We start from the raw sequence: 23,695 nt of genomic DNA on the forward strand, positions 1-23,695 counted from the left end.
ATCCCCCAAAAGTTCATGTCCTGGAAAGATAAATAAAAAATTCCTAAGTCAATGGTATTTGGAGGTAGGACTTTTGAGAGGTGGTAAGGATTGGATGAGGTCATGAGAGTGGGGCCCTCATGATGGCTTAGTGGCTTTATAAGAAGAGGAAGAGAGGCTGGAGATGTGGCTCAATGTAGAGCACTAATGTACCATGCTCAAGGCCCTGGGTTTTATCCCTAGCACCATGCACACAAAACCAACTATCTAGCCAGGAGTGGTGGTGGACACCTGTAATCCCAGCACTGTGAGTGGGTGGTGGACACCTGTAATCCCAGCACTCGGGAGGTTGATGCAGGAAGAACTCAAGTTTAAAGCCAGCCTAGAATACACAGAAAATTAGGAATGGAGGAAGGGAAGAAGGAAGGAAGGAAGAAAGGAAGGAAGGAAGGAAATGAAAAAGAGATCCAAGCTGCCATGCTTGCTCTGTCGTGCCATGAGATGCCTTCCACACAGCCAAGAAGGTCCTTAACAGATGCTAAGCAGGTATCAAGCATCATCCTTTTAGACATCCCAGTCTCTAGAACTATGAGCCGAATAAACTTCTATTCTTTATAAATTTCCTACTCTTAGGTATTTTGTGATAGCAACAGACAATGGACTAAGACAAGTCTTTCCTTTGATAGAACCAGTGAGGTTGTAGTGATGTTTAAAGGAAAGACTGTATACAGAGTGACCAGTACAGTGCCTTACATAATAGCCAACTATAATGATAATAATTATTATAGATATTTATAATAATTTTGATAAAATTATAAATTAGTTCCACAAATAGAATTATAAAATAAGCATGTATAGTATAGTTATAAGTATGTACAATTATAAAGCTTCCCTTTTTCCCCTGTTCCTGCTCACAGGTGCATCAGAATGAGGTAGAGTCTACTATCTTCAGGTCCTTTCTTGGTCCCCTCTATTCCTTAAATCTGGGGTCTCCATTCTGACCCAGCAGGTGCTTGTCCTTTTGCCCACAAGACACACAACTTGGGAGGAGAGGGAAAGGATGGTTTGAGAGAGGAGGAGTGGGAAAGGTAGGTGGGGCCAGCAGGCGGGGCCTGGGTGGTGAGAGGGAGAGTGACCTCAGGGTATTCTGATCCTGAGTAGAGGTAGTGATCAGGTTGAGGGTCTTATGGACAGACAGCCAATCCTAGGGAGCCAGCAGACACCCAGAGTTGCCCAAATGCATTGTGGGCAGGGAGAGGGAGTCAGGTTCAGGAGGTCAAAGAACATTACAGAAATAGCAAGGCTCTTACCAAGGAAGGTGGCTTAGGATATCGTAGTAAAAGCTATTGGTTTCCCACCAAGTTTTTATGTTGGGTGTGGTCAACCACAGTCCCAAGTGCTGACTGTGGCCAAGAGGTTTTTATTCCTTCCAGTAAGAGTTTAGGATTTGGGGACAAGGGTTATGTGACTTCACACAACTGTTATTTTTCTCAGTGAATTTCCATTTCCTAGTTCCTCCATGAATTGTGGTCCTGGTTCCCTGGAGTAGCTGCATTTGTCAGGGTGTGTTGGTGAAAACCATATAGGGAGAGATGGTTTTGATAGTGTAGCTCGGAGAAGGAAAGTGCTTCGAGAAATAAAGCAAATGAAGAGCTCCTACCAAAACCCCACCCCTACCCCTGAAGCCATCACAGGGTGTGGTAAAACCCAGTGCAATAAGGACAGGAAGAGGCGCTTCATAAAGCCAGATCTGGGCCACCAACACCTAATCTCCACCTGCTATTCGGAAGTTGTCTGCCCTTGGGATAAAATATCTGAGATAACTTAAGTAATGTAAGGGGCTGGGGCAGAAGTGCTTGTTCTTCAAAACTACTCTCCCTGCTCCACAGCCTGGAGGTTCTCTTGCTCCAGAAGAGGATGGTGTTGGAGGGAGCCCCAATCATGACTCACTCCTAGCTAATCCTTAGTAAACCTGTCACCATGGAAACTGCCAATCATCCATGCTTTTCATAGCTTAACTGAACATCTGCCAGGGGAAAACAAGTGGTACAAATCATTCATCCTGTCTACTGTGTTTACATCTGGGCCTCTGGTGAACAGAGAGAATCAGGGGAGGGCAACCCTCCACAGCAGGAAGATGGCCCAGCTTACTCACTAATTAGCTATGCGACCTTTATCAAGTCCTTCCTAAGCTGCTCTGTACCCCTCTCTCCCCAGTTGGTAAAACAAACTCAGATCAGTGATTCCCAACCTGGTTGGGCTGAGTTCAGGAGGAGGAAGGGACAGAAAAGACCCTAAGAGGGGTGGGCTAAAGAAGCCTATCCAGTTGATAGTCTATTCAACATTATAATTTTATATTTAGACTATTAAAAAATAATCATTTCATAACTTAAACTACAGAAAATAAATCCTGACTAACATTCTTAGGTAGTCATCATTCCCATAGTAAATGCAAAGACACCCCTCACTGGAGCAGAATTTCCAGAATCTGAGGTTTTGAGAATGATCATCAAGAAGGAATGTGGGTTTATAAGGCAGTATGATGAAGGAGCTGGGGTGTAGCTCAATAGTAGAATACTTGCCTAGCATGCATCAGGCCCTAGGTTCCACCCAAAGCCTGGCAAATAAAAAAAGCAGGAAGTTGAGAGTCCATGGACTAGCTGATCTCAGAGTTAATCCAGATCCATCTCTGGGCTGCTGAGTAGCATCCTTTAGCTGCAGGCCACTGTTAATTCCCACCTGGAAGAGCAAGTACTGCAGGGGAGGCTCACCACCCCCACCCCAGTTCAGACTAGGCATCCGCTCTCTTACCAGGACTTGGGCCTAGAGAGGCACAAACTGTGGACACATCAGGGTCGTGTTACTGAGACGGCCTCCTGGGGTATCCAAGGACACCCTGAGGCAATTCCCAAGGAGGTGCACAGACCGTGCCCCAGGACTAACTGCTAACCTGTATCTCAGCTAAGGGTCCTCCCTACCAAGAGTCTCCTGCACATGGGCTCCATTAGTATGTGGGAGGAGAGGGGCCAAAGAAGTGCTAGAAAGCATTTTCAGACATTAGCTTTATTCACTCCCTCTCTTTTCCTCCTTTCCTTTTCTAGAGGAAGCTGACCTATCTTTGATGACCCTGGAGAAATGTGCAGTAGCAAAGCAGTAGAACTGGCCTGCACACTGTTTTGACTTATTTCTCTACAGCCTTGGAGAAGAGATTTTAGAAGTAGAAAAAAAAAAAAATATCAGGCAAATGGGGACAACATGGGGGACAAGACCAGGGACTAGCACATGGCTTGTTGGACTCAGTCAAATAAAATTATAGGATCCATTTTTCAAAAATGATGAAGAGTTTTAGCAACAGCAAAGCATGAAATCAAGTATGGGGTCCTTCTCTGCATGGGCCCAGTGTAAATGCATGGGTCATACCCCCATACAGCTGGCCCTGGCCAGGACTGTCCTCCATATTACAACTCTGGAGTTAGTGGCAGGAAAAAAGGCCTACCAGTTCTGGAACAGTGAGGACCTGGGACCCACTTCCTGGCAGCACTGGTGGGGCAAGACCCCAGAAAGGAAGGTCTGGAAAGTATGTAGACTCAAAGAATAGGATTCCCATGCTCTGTAGATTTCTAGTCCCAAAAAGTGGCTCAGAGGCAGCATAAGCCCTAAGGTCCTTCAGACAGGACAATGGAAGGGCCTGGTTCTATACACAGATGAAGAAGGGCCAGAGCCCCCTAATAGGCCTTGATATTGTGTCAGACCCTAAGACCTGGAACTTGTGCAGGCATGGCAGGGCCATAGAAAGCCATCATGAATGACTGAGAGTACTTTTAAGTCATCCTGGCAGGAGGAAGGCTTAGAGTCAGAGATTCATTCTTTTCATTTTTAAAAAAGTAAAAGAGATAGACTCCTTCTGGCAAATCTGGATTGGCAGATCAGGATTCTATTTATCACTACTGAACCCTAGTTCCAGGCTCAGTCCATGGTCAAGAGGGGTCAAACAGGGCCAGCAGAGTGGCTCAGGTGGTATAATTACCTGTCTAGCAAGCATGAAGCCCTGAGTTCAAACCCCAGTATCACCAACAACAACAAAAAGAAGGGCCAGGTAAGATATGTAGCTTGGATCAGGGTGGTCAAGAGGTAGAAAGAGTTCAGTGATATATGGGATAAAAAACTGACAGGACTTGCAGAGTATTGAGAAGAAAGGGAGGAATCATGAGAAAGTCCCCATGGCTGTCATGACAAATCAGCTGGGTGGAGATGCCATTCACTGAGGTCAGGAGCACAGGAAAAGAGCCACTTGGGGGCAGGTGGATTTGGTTTGGTCCTGAACCTGCTGTGTTCAAGATATCTGAGACAAGATGTCATATAGGCTACTGAATAAATGACAATAGACTTGAAGAAAAGTCTTAGCTAGAGGTGTAAATGTGAAAATCATCAGCTTTTTCATCACAAAACAATGGGATTGGAAGAGATTCAAAGGGAAATAGTAGAGAAAAAAGAGACTTGGAGTAATCTGAAGAACCCCACCATATAAGGACAGGCAGAAGAAGAGAATGGGCCCATACAGGCAGGTAAGAGTAGGAAGGAGGTGAGGAGGTTGCCATTCTGTGACAGGCAAAAGGAAGAAAAATCTAGATGTCAAATGAAGTGTGAAACGAAGAATGCCCACAGAATTTAGTAATGTGGAAGTCACTGATGACCTTGGAAAGAATGTCTTTGGGAAGACAGGCTTGGAAACCCAAAGGTGAGTGTGGAGCAGTTGAGCGGAAGATAGAAAAATGGAGAGAGGGATTCACCTTACATATGGCTAGAAAAGGGAGAGATGGGACTCAGAAAAAGTAATTAAAGTTGTTGTTTTCATTTTAATAAATGTATTGAAATATAACATTCAGTAAGCTGCATGTTTTAAGTGCAACAATCTGAAAAGCTCTGGCATGTGAGCATACCTGTGAGACCACCACCATAATCAGGAAAATACTTTTCATCCTGAAATTTCCTGCTACCCCTTAATAGTCCCTCCCTTCTCCCCCTCAGCCCCCTCAGGCATCTACTGATCTGCTTGCTGTTACAATAGCTTGCACTTTCTAGAATTTTATATAAATGGAGTTTCATGTACTTTTATTTTTTAAAGGTACTTTTTTTTGTCTGACCTCTTTCATTCAGCATAACTATTTTGAAACTCATACATAATCTGTTGTATGTAGGTATGAATAATTTGTTCCTTTTCATTGCTGAGTAGTTTCCTCTTGTATGATTATACAGTAGACCCTTGGTGTCCACAAGTATATGGCTCCAAGGAGACTGCCATTGAAAAACAGCCATGAATGCTCAGGCTTCATAGACTTCTGTACTGTACAGTGGATGCTTGATTCATTTTTCCCATAACGCCATTCACCTTCCACTAAAGACATGGTGCAGTTCAATAAATCTAAAATTTTCACTCTATCACTTAAATTAAGTACATTCACTTTTACATTGCTTTTTGGGTAGCATTTGCTTTTTGCAAAGTGGATTTTCACAAAATTAAGGGCAAGGAGACACTGAGCAGATTGCACAACCATTTCAACACAAATGATAACACAGGACTGAGATCTTCTCCACAACAACTGAACTGTATGATGCACACATGGGAAGTAAGAAGTGTTACTTTTAAATTTTCTTTCATTCTTTACTATTATTTTTTGACCATACTTGGTCAAAAATAAGTATGTGAGTAGGCAAACTTACTGTATTAGAAATTAAACTGCTTTGAACTTTCACATGTAAGTCTTTATAGGAACACATGCTTTCAGTTCTCTGCACTAGATAACCATGAGTGGGATAGCTGGATATATGTCTAATTTTTAGGAAACTACCAAACTGTTTTCTAAAGTGGTCACACCATTTTGCATTCCCATCAGCCATATATGTAGTTCCAGTTTCTCCACATCCTTGTCAACACTTGTATGGACAATCTCACTTAGACATTCTAGTAGCTTCTCCTTCTGTTTCATCATATTTAGGAAGAGGATAATGAGTGGGGACATGGCACACGTAGGAAGGCAGAGGGAGAAGGCACAGAACACAAGGAGATAACAGCAGCCACACTCCAGGTCAGCAGTACTCCCTGGCTCAAGAGTGACGTGCTTTTTGAGTCTGTGCCCTGGAGACAAGCCCAGTCCCTAGCAAATGTATTTCCTATGGGTCACCTGGAAACAGGTTAGCTTATTACCTTCCAGGTCAGGGACTTGAACATGAAGCAAGGGTCCTATAGGGACCTCAGCCTTGGAAGTCTCCTCTTTTGCCATTGTAGCCATTATAGTAGTCAAGTGGAGAACAGTAGAGTAAGGAGACTCACTCACTGCACTTGGACCCTAGTTTGGCCTACATCCAGCAAGAAAAGAAAAGACCGTTTCTCTGCCCTCTGGGAGAAGGTGCGATGGTAGGGGTAAGGGGAGGAGAGTTTCTAGGCCTCATTCCAGACATAAGAAGGGCAACTTGTCCTGCTGGGGAATCTAGTGAAAAAGAACTCAAATTATCATACCTGTAGCTGCTGGGAAGAAAACCCCGAACACAGTGGAAAAAGACTCCCCGGGGCTATAGTCTGGCAGAGCGTTGTTCTGTAGCAGTTCTGGTGAATATCCAATAAAGCCATGCTCTGAAATAATACAAAGGAGGGCAAAATGAGCCAAGCGATTAGATATGGCACCGACATCTCTACAGTACAGTACGACTTTATATCACTTTACGTATTAAGAGGTGAGGTGTGTGAGAGACAGACAGAAGGAGAAGAGAGTGGTAGAAGACAGAGCAGGTCTGAGGGTTGACTCTTGTGTATCCATATCTACAGATTTAGGGGGTGGAATGGCATGGACAACAGTGGTTATCTCTGGGAAGGAGAGACTTCATTTTTGGCTTTATAGACTTTAATTTAGCTGCAGTGTCTTTCAAGGAGCATATATTTATGTGATTGCTTTTCATTGAAAAAAATGAATTGCTATTTGCAATTAATTGGGACCCTGGTCAAAAATCTCCCATGGGTCCCTATGAGCTACAGAATAAAGTCCAAACTCCTTAGGACGAATATTAAAATTCTCATCAGCCTGGCAACAGCCCCCCTACCCTCTCCATCTTTTGTCTTTTCTCCTCTGCTATAGTCCCTCTCCCCAGAGCACCACAAATTACCTGTCCTGTGCCTCCACTCAGGCCATGTTTCCAGAAGCTTCTCTCTGAGCATCAGTATTTGCTCACTCTTCCAGAGCAGCTCAGATATCGCTTTATAAGCTCCTCCTGACTAGGAACAATTCTCCTCCTTACGTTCTTGGTACTAAGACAGCCCACGTTAGGTCTGTCTCCAAGCACAGTCTTGAGGCAAGAAATCCAGTCTTACACATCTCTGTCCCCCAGAGTCCAGCTCTGTACTTGGTGCACAGTAAGTAAGTTGCAAACAGGTGTCACACTTTCTTTCAGATCGCTCAGCTTTTGGAACATCTCACTTCCATGCTTTCTATTAGACTGTTCACAGACTACTTTATAGCAAGAACATCTCAGATCTGAATTCTTCAAAGCATTTTTAAAATGTTTGTACATTGACCTTAACCAAGTTTTTCAAGTGACTTCAATCTTACAAGCACTTTGCTTCTTTGTCAAAGGAGGTCACTTTGAACAACATCTGTGGACATGCTAGTGGGCCATGGAATTTTAAAATATAAGTCAAGTGTTCTTGACTCAGGAACACCCAGGATATTCAGCTCTGCCCTTCCTTCTCATCTCTGAGAATGAGTTGGTTTGTTCCTATTAACTGTAGTCCAGGAGAAGTCTGGACTCAAGCCCCACAACCACATAGGATGGGAGTCCAGCCATCAGCCCACAATACCCAAAGAGCCATGGGGGACAAAACCTCCCGTGAGCCTCGTCCCATATCAGAGCTTCTCCCCACGCACAAGAGAGCTCCTGTGACAGGGATGAGTCCAATGAGGTCGCCACACTTCTTCCAGCTTCCAAGAGTCATAACTTCATGGCAAAAATATTTTTCAAAAAAACAATAAAAGCTCAGTGAAGCACAAGTGACCCTTGGGAATCCCGTCAGGACTTAAAATCATTGACAATTGCTTTCTTTTGCCTGAATACAGAATTTGTTCTGGCGTATTAAATCCCAAGTACCACACAACACTTTTGAATGGTTTGGCCTCTTTGCAGTTGGTTGTCCCTCATTAACAAAAAAGCAATAACAGCTAACTTAACTTCAGCTTATCCGCTGGCTGACCCCACTCACTAGTCTTTCTGAGGAGAAAACCAGCTCAGCCTGCCTTGGAACTCAGCTCAGCCAGGCTGCATGACGTACAGTTCTGCAAGTACACTGAACGAGGACTTTGTGTGTTGGGCAGGCTAGCCTACAACACATAAACACTTCATCAGACACCACTCACCTCACCAGCCCCTAAGGCGGCCCTGACACAGGGGAGAATTTGGTCAGCCTGAACCTGAGGTCAGCCTGCAGGTTCAAAGGGATTTCAGGCCCAATGTGTCCCTGGGAAGCCTTTTCTCTACCTCTACTCTCCTCTCCGCCCCCAATTTCCACAGGCTGAGAGAATGGGTCTAGGAAGAGGCCTTTTCTGGCAGGGCCAATGAGAAGTGGAACTCTGACATGGCCACAAGCACACACTCATAGTGACTCACTCACAAGCACGTTCATACCTACACACAACTTACACGCACATATCACGCTCCCACTGGCCTGCCTCTCTGAACTGGATGCAAGTCCAGCTCCAAACCTGTCTCAAGGAAATCATCTTAGCTTGAAAAGAACTCTATGGACAAAGATATTTGTCAATATTTTACGTACAATAGTGCAAAATTAGAGAAGGGTCTAAATATCTCACACTGGGGACTGAGATATTTTAGAGTTTGCATGGAGATTTTTAGTGCCACAGAGAACAGTCCATGTTACATGTGAGCTATGTGAAACAAGAAACTGGATGCCAGTTTCAGTCTAAATACAAAAACGTTTAATTTATAAATGTAAGAAAAGTTGAGAAACAAACAAAAATACTAACTGTGTTTGTTTGTGTAAATAATAATGGGCCTTTTTTTTTTTTTTACAACTATGTAGCCCAGATTGGCCTTGAACTCTCAGCCTTCCCACCTCTTGCCTTAGTCTTCCTGACTTTTGGGATTATACACATGTGCTACCATGCCAACAAATTCTTTTCTTTCTTTGTTTTATTTATACAAGATTTCAACATTTTAAAAATATGCATAATCTACTTCTCATTTAAAAACAGTATTTTTAGGAAAACAAACAAAATATCCCACAACTGAAAACCCACTGTGGGAGCATTTCCATGTATAAATATCTTCTTTTTGTTTTAATTTCCATTTGAACCTCTCTCCTTCCCAAAACTGATTTGAGTGGTTTATGAGGAAAACATAAGATAAGGTGAATAAAAAAACCAAAAACAAGGGAAACAGAGAGAGAGAGAGAGAGAGAGAACCGGTCCAAGCTCCATGACACATAGTCTGAGGTCTCTGAGTAAGGTGTTGAGGTGAGCAATGAGGTGATCTCCCTGAACTCAGGGCCTAGATTGCTGATTTTCATAACTGTTTTTGATGAAGCCCATTCAGGCAGGGCACAGGACCTGGTGGCCCTTCCCTTACATGGGTTACATGGGTTGATTCCCCAGGGATGAGAAGGAACTCCTGAGGCTGCCATCATTTCCTCAACCCTTATCTTCCCAGGCCTTTATGACTCCCCAGCCCCCACCTCAGGGTTCCCAGTACTGAGTGAGCTTGCTCCCCACCTACTGGTCCCCCAGACCCAGAGCTTAGGCTGAGTGTGTCCAATGAGGCATTGGTGCCTCTGATGGGCTGCTACTAGCTAGCTGAGGCACTATGTGAGGTCAGCAGGCTGTGCCATCTGTCATGCCCGCCTACAGTGGCTCCCAACGCCTCATTTGCTGATTCTTGGACCAAAACAAAGATTCCAAATTCTTAAGTCATGGCCCCATTTGAGGGTTTTCATACCATTTGGGGTCTCCCACATCTCTGAAGCTTCTCTGGGGGAATGAGCCCCAAGGTTCATTCAGCACTACTCCAGGGGTGATCTCTGCACCTGATACTGTCCTGCCAGGCCCTGTAGCCACCTACAACTCCCTGAGCTCTGACTTCTAACACACCCTACCTCAGCATGGACAGAGGGACACAGCCAGTAACACTGCCACTCTGCAGTCCTTGCCAAACAGCAAGACTTCGCGTGCCTTGAAATTGTGCAAGATCTCCAAGGACATCGCAGGGCAACCTCATTTGAATACAGTGCTGAGCAGCCATTTACTAAGCAGCACCTCCCATGGGCCAGTTACAGTGCATCAAGTCCTTACTGCCCTCCCTGACCCTTACAGCCACCCGGCAGCTAAGACATCAGAAAACCAAGGCTCAGGAAGGTGAAGACTCGTCCAGACCTGCCTACATTTCACCCAATTCCTCTCTGTGGACAGAGGGCCAGCCCCCTCTCTCTCTAGGCCTCCCTCCCAGAGAGATGAATATGGCACAGATTCCCTTTCAGCCCAGGAAATGCAACCAGAGAGCAGTGTCTCCCTCTAGGGAGGGCGCTAGGGCCCTCCCTCATGGAATGCCACAGGCTCAGGAGTGTGTGACAAGCTGAGGCTTGTACAGGTAGGAGGACGCAAAGCCCCACCATACTGTTTCTTTGTACTTTATCCCAGAGAGTCTTTCTTGGTTTTGATTTTGTTTGGCAGTGCTTAGGTGGCAGCAAGTGCTCTACCCCTGACCTACATACATCCCCAGCTAATAACGTGTTTCTTGACCTCAAACTGTCTTTTTGCCTCAGTGGGCCTTTTGGTTCCTCTTCTGGAAAAACAGGGTCACTGGGCTGGGGTCCTGTCAGCTGATGTATTCCAACTCTGAAAAGCCCGGATGCCCAGGAACTGCAGCTGCTGCTTGTGAATGTATCCGGTCTTGACCTGAACATCTGCTTCTGTATCCATGGAATAAAAATACTCTGGTTCCCTTTGAGCTGTGTGCTTTTTGAAAGAAAAAGCACAGAACAGGGGGAGAGAGGGAGAGAGAACAAATCACCACAAGACCCAGGCAGGAACGGGCACAGGGGAAGTCCTTGAAGGTCTGTGTGCAGAAAAGTCTGAACTTCCCCTCTCGCCCCCACCGAGAATTGAGCCACTGGGCTCTTCTTCAGGGGCTACCATCAGCTGCCCAGGAGTGCTCGAGTGAGAACATCCCTTCATCCCACCCCACGTGACCACACAAATGCGGTCAGCTCTGGTCACAAGTGGGGACAAAGAGCAGCTTGGGCAGGGCTGTGTGGGGGCCATCCAGTTTCACAGACCCAACCACCCTGGCGAGGTAGCTGCTAAGAAACTCCCCATGGCACTTGCGGTGTCCCTGCCACCTCCTGTCACGGGGGGAGGGGGCTGTTGAAAATATGAGCCACAGTCAGGAAGTCATCAGCCCCCATTGTGGGTGTAGGGTTGCAACTGTTGACTAACTTAGAAAGCGAGATTTCTAAAAATGATGCTGGTGCTGGGGGCTGGTGTGGGCTGAGGCTTGGGGCAGGGCTTCCGGCACTGCTTGCTTTCTTTTAGGATCAGGTCCCCCACCCTGCCACCATCTACCAAGCCAGCCAGAGAGCCCTTTCCTGGGAATGGACAATGGGAGAGGCCAGTCCAACCAGGAATAGAAAGAGTGGAGGAAGGGCCTGGAGAAAGGAAGGGAGGGAGGGGGCCAGCCCAGACCAAGGAGGGTGGGGCCTGGGAGATCACAGGAAGAGCAACTATGGAAGGAAAAGGAAAGGAGAGGCCTGGTTCTGGGAAGGGATAGGCACCAAAACAACGGCTGAGGGGAGGGGGAAGTAAGGGGCACTGGCAGGGCAAGGGAAGGCCACTGAGAGCACCCTGGGATCCTTGAAGGAGGAAGAAGTACAGTACAGCCTGCGCTCCTGGAACAGGAATGGACCTTCACAATGCCTGAGACTCATGCTTCATGCACCTCCACCACACCCTGCTAGGCCCCCTCGTGGTACAGCGGGAGCTGAACCGGCATCTAGGAGAGACTGATCCACTGTGGGATGGTGTCTCATGAGGTCAGAGATCTGCAGCAAATCTGAAACAGCCTGGCAGAGAAAGGTCAGGGAAAAGGGGAAGAAAAACAGTGTCCAAGAGCCCCATCCAACTACCCATGTGAGTTCTGACCAAACCCAGTGGGGCTACGATGGACAGAGGGACACCTGAGCACGCACTCCCTGCTGCCTGGGCTTCTGCATGTTTTTCCTCTGGGCTTTGGTGTTGGCTCCTAGAGCTGCAAAGGGTAAAGCTACCATAGGGTCTCAGGGAAGAGCCTGGTTCCGTGACAAGCCAGGAGTCAGGACACCTGGGTGTAAGCCCTGGTCCTGCCATAGACTCACTGTGGAGCTGTGAGTCTCCACACTGTGGAGGTGTGAGCCCATTCCCCTCAGGGATTCTGCCTTCTTAATGAGCTCTGAGGTGATGCCAAGCCCAGCCCTACAGTAGAAGGAAAGATGATTTTTCAGAACCTTCCTAATTCTTTTTTTTTTTTTTTTTGGCAGGGGGAGGGAGGCGAGTATTGGGGATTGAACTCAAGACCTTGCACTCTACCACTTGAGTCACATTCCAATCTCTTTTTGCTTCAGGTTATTATTTATTTATTTGAACTCTGAGCTTCACGCTTACTAGGCAGGCACTCCATCACTTGAGCCAGGCCTCCATCCCTTATTGCTGTGGTTATTTTGAAGATAGGGTCTCACTTTTTGTCCAGGTCGGCCTGGACTGCCATCCTCCTATTTGAGGCTTCCTGCAGTAGCAGGGATGACAGGTGTGCACCACCATACCCAGCAACTAGTTGAGCTGGGGTCTCACTACTTTTTTGTCCAAGTTGGCCTCCAGTCAGAATGCTCCTCATCTCAGACTCCCGAGTAGCTAGGATTACAGTCGTGAGCTACCAGTGCCCAGCTTCAAAACACTTTTCTTGCATACCTACAGTTGTACCAGAATTATTATGACCCAGGTCATGGGAGAGTCCAGCAAATTGGAACTTGGCACTATCTGGACTCCACACTGGGCTCTAAATTGGGGTTACTGCTCCTCTTTCAACTCTTTATACCTTTTCAACATTTAACTTCCAACTCTGCATTCCAGTTTCCTCCATTGTTAAAATGGCCCAATGAACTAGACCATAATTTCCTTTTCTCTCTTTCCCTCTTCAATCCTTCACTGTCTGCACTAATGAAAGGCACAATGACACTGGTAATCCAAAAACAGCAGAAAATGAAACTCATGCAAGGTCATAGGGCAATGATTGTGATCCACAACTGCTTTATTAACATAGAAGTGTGGTGGCAAACTTGTTTCACAGTTCTGTAACCCTTGTTCTACTGAGAAACATAGAGCCAGCAGAGGGGAAGTTAGTTTAGAGTTTTATATCTGCCTTTGGAAATCAGCTGTGCATTTGGATGATGTGTCTTGAGGGCTTTTGATTAGGCAGCTTTCAGAATTAGAAGGGTTCTAAGGTCTGGGCATAGTGGCTCATACCTGTAACCCCAGCTACTTGGAAGGTGGAGATAGGAGGATCACAGTTTGAGGCCAACTTGGGCAAAATGTTAGTGAGACCCACATCTCAACAAACAAGCTGGGTGTGGAGGCTCACTTCTGTAATTACAGCTACATGTGAGCTATAGATAGTAAGAACATGGTTTAAGGCTGGCCCAGGCAAAAAGTGTGAGACCCTATCTGAAAAACAACCTAAAGCATATGGGCACCAGTGGCTCACACCTGTAGTCCTAGCTACTGGGGTGTGGTGACATGTGCCTATTAATTCAGCTACTGCAGAAAGCCTCAAATAGGAGGATGACAGCCCAGGCTGGCCTGGGCAAAAAGAGAGACTCTAGCTCCAAAATAACCAGAGCAAAAAGGGCTGGAGGTATGGCTCAGGTAGTAGAGCAAACTAAAACCCAGTATTGTCAAAAAAAAAAAAAAAAAGTGTTTTGAAATTGAGGCAGGAGGATTGTGGGTTCAAGGCCAGCCTGGGCTGCATAGCAAGATACTAAAAATAAATAAAATAAAGAAATATTACTAAATCAGGCTGTATTGACCTGAACTGTACTGATCATGGCCTGGAGAGAAGGAAATCATGATAGGTTTGGAAGAGGTCTTCAAGGAGTTCTGGGCATGAACTAAGAGCTTTCCCCAGACCACAGACTCCTCTGACCTCAGCCCTGGTGACTTTGGTCTTCCAAGGAGAGGGTAGGGAAAGGATGTAAGCAGGGTTTCCAGGCCTGAGCACCCACCCAGAGAAAAAACACACGGAGAGGGCAGGACACTCTAGCAGTACCCAGAGGGGAAATATGATATGGGCCTGTGCCTGCCCAGAGGGTCCTGGGAGTCCCACCCAGAAAGCCCAGGGAGAAACAACCTGGAGCCTCCCCTACCCCCGGGGAAGGCCTCCACCCAGTGGGAAGGCTGACTGTCGGGAAATGGCTGGAAGAGCCCCAGTGCTTGGCAACCAAGGAGATGAAGGGCCAATTGGGAGGTGTCCTCTTGGGCTTGGGAGAAGACCGGCTAAAAGAGTTCAGTGACAAGAGAGGTCTTGCCAACCCCTGAACTCTAGAAGGGCAGCCCTGGGGTGAACCATTTCCTCATGAAGAATGGGTTCTAACATCCAATAAATCATTCCATCTGCTACCACTGGCTCTATAATGAACCCTTTCTTACAATGGCCTTGGGGTCAGTGAGTTAAGATGAGAAAGAGATTTCTGCCTGAAGAGGCTGAGTGTGGAAAGAACCATCAAATGCCAGGAATGGGGAAAGAGCATGGCTTGAGAGGGCACTCAGGTTTCACCTGAGCCCCGGAAACAAGCGGCATCTTGGAGTGAGGATGGTGATCGGCACATACACTGAAAAGGTTTATGTCAGACACTGTCTCAAATGCTTTTCCCAGTCAGTTCATATAAGCCTCCCAACAGCCCCACAAAATAGGTGCATTTTCTTGGGAAAATAAACAGAGGCACATAAAGGTGACTGATATTCTAACTTTGTGCTGCCGCTGCTGGGGTTTGAGCTCACCCAAGGATTCAGGGAATCTTGGAGGGGAACCAGGAGCTCAAGGGTCAGGCTGGGGCCCTGCACAGGGGACTAGAGAGGCCCCACCCTACCCAAGCCCTCAAAGCCCCCAGAGGCCTGGCCTGCCCAGCTTTCAGCTCAAAGGAGCCCTGAGAAAGGAAAATCTGGCCTCTTATCTCCTGGGGGAAAGGAATGCTCTCTCCTGCCAGGATAAGGGGCTGTTTTGACAGGAAGTCTCCACCCTGGCTGTGGGTTCCTCCCAGCCACTACTTACTCCTTCTGGCTGTCCCTGCTCTGGCATCCACTTCCCATGCTTAAACTCCTGACCTTGACACCCCCAAAATAATTCTAAGCCAACTCATCTCCCCACCCCATTCAATCAGCTGTCCTTAATACAGCTCCATGCTGGTCAGGAGTTCTGACCTGGGAGTCACTCCCTGCCCCATTCTTTTTTGGACACCCTCCAGAGGCAGGCAGCTGAGGAGGCCAAGGGGACGAGCAGAGGGCAGGCAGCACCCACAGTCATAGTGATGTAAGCAGAGCTACCCTCCTGCCAAGCACCAGGACGAAAATACTCAAACGCCTAGGAACGCCTTCTCCCTCCACCACCCCAGTTCTGCAGCCAGGAGCAGCTCTCTTCCAACTCAAGTCCTACCCAAGAAATGAATCAGAAGCCCTCTTGGAATCCCATGGCTTGGGGCTGGGGATGTCCATCAGTAACAGTGTGCTATGCATATCACATAAGGCCCCAGGATCATGCTCGGCATGTATAAGGCCCTGCGTTCAATTCCAAGCACTTCAAGAAGCAACGAAAAAGAATCCCATGGCTAAAGACTCAGTATCACAGAGCCCCAGCTGTTAGCATCCCAGGAGGCCTTAATCTCAAACCCATTTTATAGATGGGAGAGTTGAGAACCAAAAAAAGGGACCCCCATACCCCAAGGTTAGCAGCTCCAGACACCGTCCAGTCTAAGCCTCCACCTAACATGTCCTGTAGGCCCCCAAGGACCCTATTTTGACACTCATCCCTGTTGTCACTGCCTGTTTTTCCACTAGACTATGAGTCACATGGGGATGGGGACCCTGCTATCTATTTCCTGGGGTGGTCCCCAGGAAGCACAGTGTCAGAGACACTGGGTGTCTCAGTATCAACCATGGCCAACTCTGGCTTTAATGAATGCAAAGTCATTTGGAACACAAATCCCCACTCTCAAGACTCTCCTGAGACCCAGGAGCAACGTTTAACAGGGGCCTCCAATGAGTGAGAACTGCCTTGAAAGAATATGCCTTTAACCTAGGCTCCCTGGGCCTGTGGAATAGCACACGGGCCTTGCAGCTTCATGCAGCACCTGCTTCTTTGGCAGAAAGAGGGGAGGCTGGCAGGACACTGTGCTCTCAGCACTCACAGCCTTCTGATGCTGAGAGGAGGAAACCAGAGGTGTTCCTGCCCATGTTCCTGAGTTCTTCTGCAAGTCTTCAGGTGACTTTGCTGCAGGTACTCATGCAGAGTGATGTGTGTCAGGACCAGCTCCAGTTCAGATGAGGGCTCCTCAAAGTCAGGGACAAGCTCCCTCCTCCTTCTGTATCCCTTCTTCATCCCAAAATGGATGTACACAATCACTGGGTTGCTCCATGGTAGTGTGACCATGCATCTCGGTAGGGCAGCTCCAGTTTACATGGGAGTATGTTAATAGAGCAGGAAGCATTCCACTGACTGACTGACCAAGAGGACCTAGTAAGGGAACACAGAAGGAACGAAGTTGCTTCTCAGACTGGCCTGGATTAAAGTGCCAGGAACCTGCCTCGTGATGCATAGCCTGGTCCTGGAGCCAACAGTCTCAGCATCACCCAAAAGCTTGGTAGAAATGCAAGCTTCCTTCTTTCCCTCCTCACCCCTAACCAGCAGAAATGGACCTTGATCTTGAGCCAGCAGATCTTGAACCTTGAGACGTCTTGGAATATAATCCATGTTCTTCAAAGATAAACAATAATAGTGACAATAATTGTTCATAAATTCTCTACTTTGCGCCTCTTATAAATATTATTTTATGTGTTGACAACCAAACAAGGTAGGCATTATTACCTGCTTTTCAGAAATGAGGAGAGCAGGGCAGAGGGGTTGATCAAGTCCATGCAACAAGTTGAAGCCAAGCTGCAATTGGATCCTAGAGGCCTAAATCCCAAACCATGGCTCTGACAACTATAGTGAATATGATGCAATCTTTCAAGATGGGCCAGCAGTTACAGTCACTTGCCAAGTCTCTGCAGGGCCCAGAAGTTCACTAGTGAAGGCACTCCCCAGGGAGGTGCTCCAGAGGCTGCCCCATGGCCTACTGCTGGCCTGGCTGAGAGGACCAGTGTGCTGTGGTTGGGCTAAGCCTGGGGCAAACACTTCAGTATCTCTCCAGAGCACATCCCTAAAGAGGAACTTGCACTTCCTGGCCTGCAGAGGTGGGAAGGTCCAGCACTAGAACGATATGTAAATTGGATGGTGAGCAGACCTGGGGGCCCCTTCCACCACAAACTCAGGAATCTCTAATACTAGCCTCATCTGGACCCTAGATTAGGGGAACAGGGGGGAGGCCCACACTGATCCTCATATTATCTACCTTTTACATTTATGATTTGGGCTTCATCTTCTGCCTCAGCAGGCAGCATGCTCCTGCCAGCTTCACCTGTGGCAGACTCCACACCCCACCTGGCCACAGGATACCTTCCCAGTGCAGTGAAAGGAGCACAAGCCTGGCTGGCTGAGCAGCTGAGTGGCTGGGGGCACAGGCAGGATATGCTAGTCCATCCCTTAGGGTGTCACCCTCCACTTCTTTGGAACTCCCAGCTGCTCAGAGCTCAGCCCAAGTTAGAAGGGCCCTCCCAAGCTGGTGATTTCATGCCTCAGGCATCCATCTCCCAAACAGTAGCCAGGGGCCAGCCAGCCAATCTTCTCCTGCCCACAAAGCTGGAGCTGATGCAAGGGCAAACACTGGGCAGTGCTAGCTCTCGCTTCCTCTGCAGCCTTGACCAGGTCCCATGGCCTCCTTAGCTTGTGGTTCTTTTTCTGATCCCCAGAGCCAAAGCCAGCAAATGAAAATAACCCAATGTGGGTGGAGGTAGGGGCTTGGGGTCAGGGGTCTTGGATGCTGGTTGGTCATTCTTCCTTCATCTGAATCAAACTCAGGACAAGAGGAGAGCCTGTTAGATAATATGAGGCATGCCTGCTCCTGGCTCTCCCCTAGTCAGGGATGTAGGGAACTAGTGCCCATAGAAAGCCTTTTAAAAGGGGTCAAATTAAAAAAATCTAGGGAATTCAGGTACCTAAAGAATTATTTTTTCCCTTGACCAGAAAAATATTAAATGTTCAACGTGCCCAATTTTTATTTATTTATTTATTTATTTATGTTTGGCAGTACTGGGGGCTGTACTGAGGACCCCATGCTTGCTCAGCAGGCGCTCTATCACTTGAGCCACTCCATCAGCCCAACATGCCTAATTTTTAAAAAAAGAACTATCAACATGAAATGTTTTTTCATTGGTGGGACAAAGTGTGTGATTTATTTCTGCCTCTAGGCAATATAAGAGAGGAAAACAGAGGAAATGGATGGTGAGAATGGATACAAAATGACAAGATGGGGACAAAGAGGAAAAATAGGAAGAGAGAGAAACATACAAGAAGAAAGAGTGAGGCAGGAAGAAACCAGGAAAGAAGCCAGGTAAATTTTGAGGAATGCTGAAGAACACAATTTGCTGTTGACTTGGCAGAAATTTTTTTTGGCAGAAATTCAGAAATCCTTACCCAGATCTGAGCTTTCTGCTTATAATTCTTCACTGTTTTAAGCTTTAAAAATTCCTGTTCTAATCCTTAATCCTTCCCCTTTCAGAGTTAAGGATGCTTTTGAGAATCTGGCAGTAGCTCTGGACCTTCTCCTAGATAAATATAATTATCCACATAAAATTTTGAATGCAATTTCAGGGGGTTATGAACTCTATGTTAAAAGTACTTACTGTAGAAGCTCTGATTGGGAAACCCATAATAGCCAAAGCAACACCACGCACTGCCAGATTAAACTAAGAAAAAGGTGAGATATGTTGAATCTTCTGTGTACGCAAGCCATCATATCAATCTTTAACAACACCATTGGCTTTGCTGATAACATTTGGGGACCTACACACCTGTCCATAGCTATAACCCTACCAACTGTACTAGAAGTGAGGTCGCTTACTCCAATTGGCCAGTTTTGCACATGGGTGGGCATTATGCAGTAAAGGCCTGCTTTTGACCCAGGTACAATGTCTGTGCTGAAATTAACCCTTCAGAGATCCATGGGATTATGAAGACCCACACATGCAGTAGTTCCTAAAGCTGAATGTACATAAGAATCACTAGTGTATGTCTTTAAAATGCAGATTGCCAATCCAGGAATTCAGAGTCTCTTGTGGGCTTCTAGGTGATTCTGATGCATGCAGTGTCCAGAGCAAACTCTGAGATACCCTGCCCTGGTAGAAAATTGCAAACTTGGGAGAAAGGGGTGGGGAATGGACTAAATATATATGCAAGGATACTACAAGACTAGCTTTGGACTCAGAAAGATTCCCTTTAGAGGGTAAAAAAGAATGAACAGTGTAGGGTATAAAAGGTATGCCCGGTGAGACCCTAGCAATTTCCAAATCTGGCTATCACAGAAGTACAATCCAGATTGCCAGGCCTCAGGCTATAAATCAATGTACACACGTGTGCGTGCACATGCGTGTGCACACACACACACACACACACGTTTCTTTAATGATTCTGACTCCCAGGAAGGTATTAGAACTTGTTTGTTTATGGTACCCACACCACAGACCCAAAAGTATTTTGACCAAGATACCAGACTGTCTTTGTAAAGATGCTTTGAAAAACTAAAGTGCCCCTAAAATTCTCCTGTGGACATTGCCTGAGTTTTCTTTTCTCTTCCTCCTCTTTATTTATTTATTTTTTTTTCGGGTTGGGTGGGTACTGTTGTTTTCTGCAGTACAGGGGATAGAACCCAGAACTTCACATATGCTAGGTAAGTTCTGTACCCCCTGCCCTCTCTTCTTTATCTTTGAAGATCCTAAGTAGCAAAAATGGGCCATGCTGGAATGCCCTGAGCAGGTTCCAGAGGGTAAAGGCCGGGCTTTCTTGGCTGACCATTCCTCCCTTTGCCCTGGAGTGCTATACAAATATTATCTTTTTCTGGCTGTGTAGTGACATGAGAATGGTTGGGAGGCAGAAGGTCAGGTGTAAAAGAAACTCATGGAAAAGCACTGCAGAGATATTTTCTGATTCTCTACAAGGGGAAACTCCACACAGAAAGACCATAATGTGCTTGGCATCTGATTGGGGCAAGAGAGATGCTGAAGAAACAGACTCATTTCAGTCTGTTTCACAAAGCAGGGCAACAGGGAGGTCTGGACACAGACCACAGGTCCTCAACCACATCCACAATAATGAGCAAACCTCACATTCGTCCAAATCCTCCCTTAGCAAAAGCACTCTTATTTATTTATTATATTTCTTCAATTTGAGTATGATTTTTAAAAATATTTTGATTTCCTTTCATTTACAAGGAACATGTATACTTTGTATAAAGGCTTTTTTTTTTTCCACCTGTAAACTGTAGTGTATCTTAAAACTGAAGGTGGCTTAGAATTGAGGAAATAAGTTCTATCACTTCATTTAATTCCTAAGCAGTCTGTGAGGCAGGTTGTCTTATTCCCTATTTTCCAGTTGAGGAGGCTGACACATGACCCCAAGGTCATGGAGTAAGGAAATGGCAGAATCAGGACTGAACTCCAGGTCCCATTGTTTCCTCCTTGATGCTGTATGGGCAGATTTGTTCATACAGCAGAAACTCAGAAGTGTGGAGTGATCGGTCAGGGACCACTGCTCTGTTAAGTTGCTTCCACCCTGAATCTTGAAATAGAGGAAGCAAAAGGTGATTTTCCTGTTGCTTCAGGTAGAAATTTGAAAAGAAAAAAAAGGATATAGATTGGGTTTGTTTGTTGGCTGTTTATTTTAGGTCACAACTAAAGTCCCTTTATTACTTCAGGAACTTAAGAATGTGTCATGCATAACTATTCGTACAACAATCACATTTGACATATGAAGGTTTAAAATGGAGTTCATCAATGAAACCTTTTGCAATTGTTTTAAGTGGGATAAGGAGGGAGTTGGGGGGGGAGATGGTGAGGGGCGATCTAACCAATGTACAATGTAAGGCTATCCGGAATTGTCACAATGAATCCCCTCTGTATAATAAATATATGCTAATAAAAATGAAAAAAAGTAAAATGGTGTTCATTCAGACAGCAATTGCAGATGTACTGTTTGAATTTATTATTTACTTTTGAATATTTTTTAATTTCTTGCAACTGGGATCACAAAGTACTATACCTTAAGAAACCTAGAATTTCAATTTTTGCCAGTTTAAGAAGAGCCAGGAAGAAGTTTAACAGGATAAAGCTCATCAAAATAATAAAACCAAAAGGTTGTTCTCTACAATATCTAATGATTGCTTATTTTTTTAGAAAGCAGCTGGGGGAAAAAAAGAGGACCTTCCCTCCCACCAAAATTCAAAGAAAAAAATAACTACTTTTGACATCTCTTTTTTTTTCTTTGCAGTACTGGGTCCTGAACTCAGGGCCTACCCCTTGAGCCACTCCACCAGCCCTATTTTTGTGAAGGGCTTTTCGAGATAGGGTCTCACGGAACTACTTGCCTGGACTGGCTTTGAACTGCAGTCCTCCTGATCTCTGACTTCTGAGTAGCTAAGATTACAGACATGAGCACTGGTGCCCAGCTTGACATTTTATTTCTAATCATTCCACAATGCCCCTGTAGGAAGGTGTCCATCTACTAGAGAGATGGGCACACTCAGAGTGTCTCAGTGTTTTGTCCACAGTCACGCAGCTAGTTGAGGAGCATGTGTTCTGATGATATGAATCATAAAGCATGCGTCACTGTCACAGATCTTCCTTAATCAGCAGCTACCACTATCTTGTTCTCCACTGTGTCCTGGAGCCTCACTCTGAGCACCCGGGACTTCAGGGACTACAGACTAGGTGGGTGAATGGTACCTGGCCACTATGCCACTTCTATGGAGACTGCACGCTGATGGTCTGTCCCCTGGGCTCCATTCTCCTATAATTCTTGCTGCATCACATAGGCTGCAGAGCTTACATTTTCTAAGACTGCATCCATCTGCCTCACTGGATCCTTATTCACTATGGTTTGTTTCCCAGTTAGTCACTCATCAAAGTATAACTGGGAGCCAGCAATGTGCCAAGTTCTTTCTAAGATGTGAGTCACAGTCCAAAAAACAATGACCTCTGTGCTTCCTCCTCAGCTCTGAGGGTCTCCAAATTCAAGGTTGTGGGAATTTTCTCGAGCTGGTCTCGTGCTTTTCCACTTAGGGCATCTCCACTCTGGGAAGCACAAGACAAACATGCGGAGTTAGGCAAAGGTGTCCTACAAAACTGCGCCCAAGCCCTGAAATGGTGAGAGCTGGATGAAGGCTGCTTTACAGGTAAGAAACAGAAGGTCAAGTCTACCCCAAATTACTCTTTTGGGGGGAGGAGGGTGGGACTAGGATTTGAACTCAGGGCTTCATGCTTGCAAAGCAGGCCCTCTACCACTTGAGCAACACCTCCAGTTCATTTTGCTCTGGTTATTTTGGAGATGGGGTCTTGAGAACTATTTGCCTGGGCTGGCCTCAAATTGTGATCCTCCTGATCTCAGCCAAGTAGTTGAGATTACAGGCATGAGCCATGGGTGTCTGGCTGGCTTCTGACTCTTGACTCGTGTTCTTCCAGGACACCTCCCCATCACCAAGGAATGAAGGGTTTAGGTGAAGTGATTACAAGCCCACTAACATTTAACAGATAGTGACCTTTTTATTTCAAATCCTCAATTCAAGAAATGTACAACACTGGTAGCAGTCGAGCATATTGTAATTCCAGTGCTCTGGAGAAAGAGGGGGAGGATTGTGAGCTCAAGGCTAGCCTGGGCTATGTAGTGAAACCCTGTAAAAATACAAGTGGGGGAGAGCTGGAGAGGAAGAGAGAGATGGAGAAGGAGGGAGGAAGAAAGGGAGGGAGGGAAAAAGAAAGGTGGGAAGAAGAGAGGAAGGAAAGGGGAAATAGCAGTGTAAGTTGACCTACTTTTTCCTCTTCTTTTGTTTTTTAAACACTTTTATTAGCATATATTAGTTGTACAGGGGGGTTCACTGTCTTTTTCCTCTTCTTAATAAATTATTCTACTTTACTTTCTTCTCTACTTACAAGCAGAAATATTCATTACTTAGTGTTTCAAAAGTAATTAATTTCATCTGGGCCATTTGATAAAGAATGTCTGACAAGGATGCAGCGGGATTCTAATGTGCCAACCAATATAGACATCTGACATAAACACCTGAAGGCCTAGTAGAAAAAAGTCTGAAAATATTAAGAGCTAGATAACTGTTTGCAAACCACTTTTCTTAATCATTATGCTTACTCCACACACACACAAACAAAACTTCATACCACAATATTATTCAGAAAAATGACACAAATTCTCTAGAGAAGTTATCCTTTGCATCGTGACTATTTTCAGGGGGAAAGGGAGACTTGTGAGCCAGACATTA

General features: G+C 45.9%; 1 protein-coding gene across 4 annotated transcripts in view; it reads right to left on the reverse strand.

Moving 5' to 3' along the window:
* The window catches only part of Slc12a8 (solute carrier family 12 member 8), a 172,068-nt gene that overhangs the window by 73,125 nt on the left and 75,248 nt on the right, over positions 1–23,695 (reverse strand). For all 4 annotated transcript variants that reach the window (XM_074073345.1, XM_074073347.1, XM_074073346.1 and 1 more), the window contains one exon: positions 6,497–6,610. In XM_074073345.1, the coding sequence (XP_073929446.1) occupies positions 6,497–6,610 (114 nt within the window). The remainder of the gene's footprint in view (positions 1–6,496; positions 6,611–23,695) is intronic.

The sequence above is a fragment of the Castor canadensis genome, chromosome 5, assembly GCF_047511655.1.
Source record: "Castor canadensis chromosome 5, mCasCan1.hap1v2, whole genome shotgun sequence".
Taxonomy (NCBI): domain Eukaryota; kingdom Metazoa; phylum Chordata; class Mammalia; order Rodentia; family Castoridae; genus Castor; species Castor canadensis.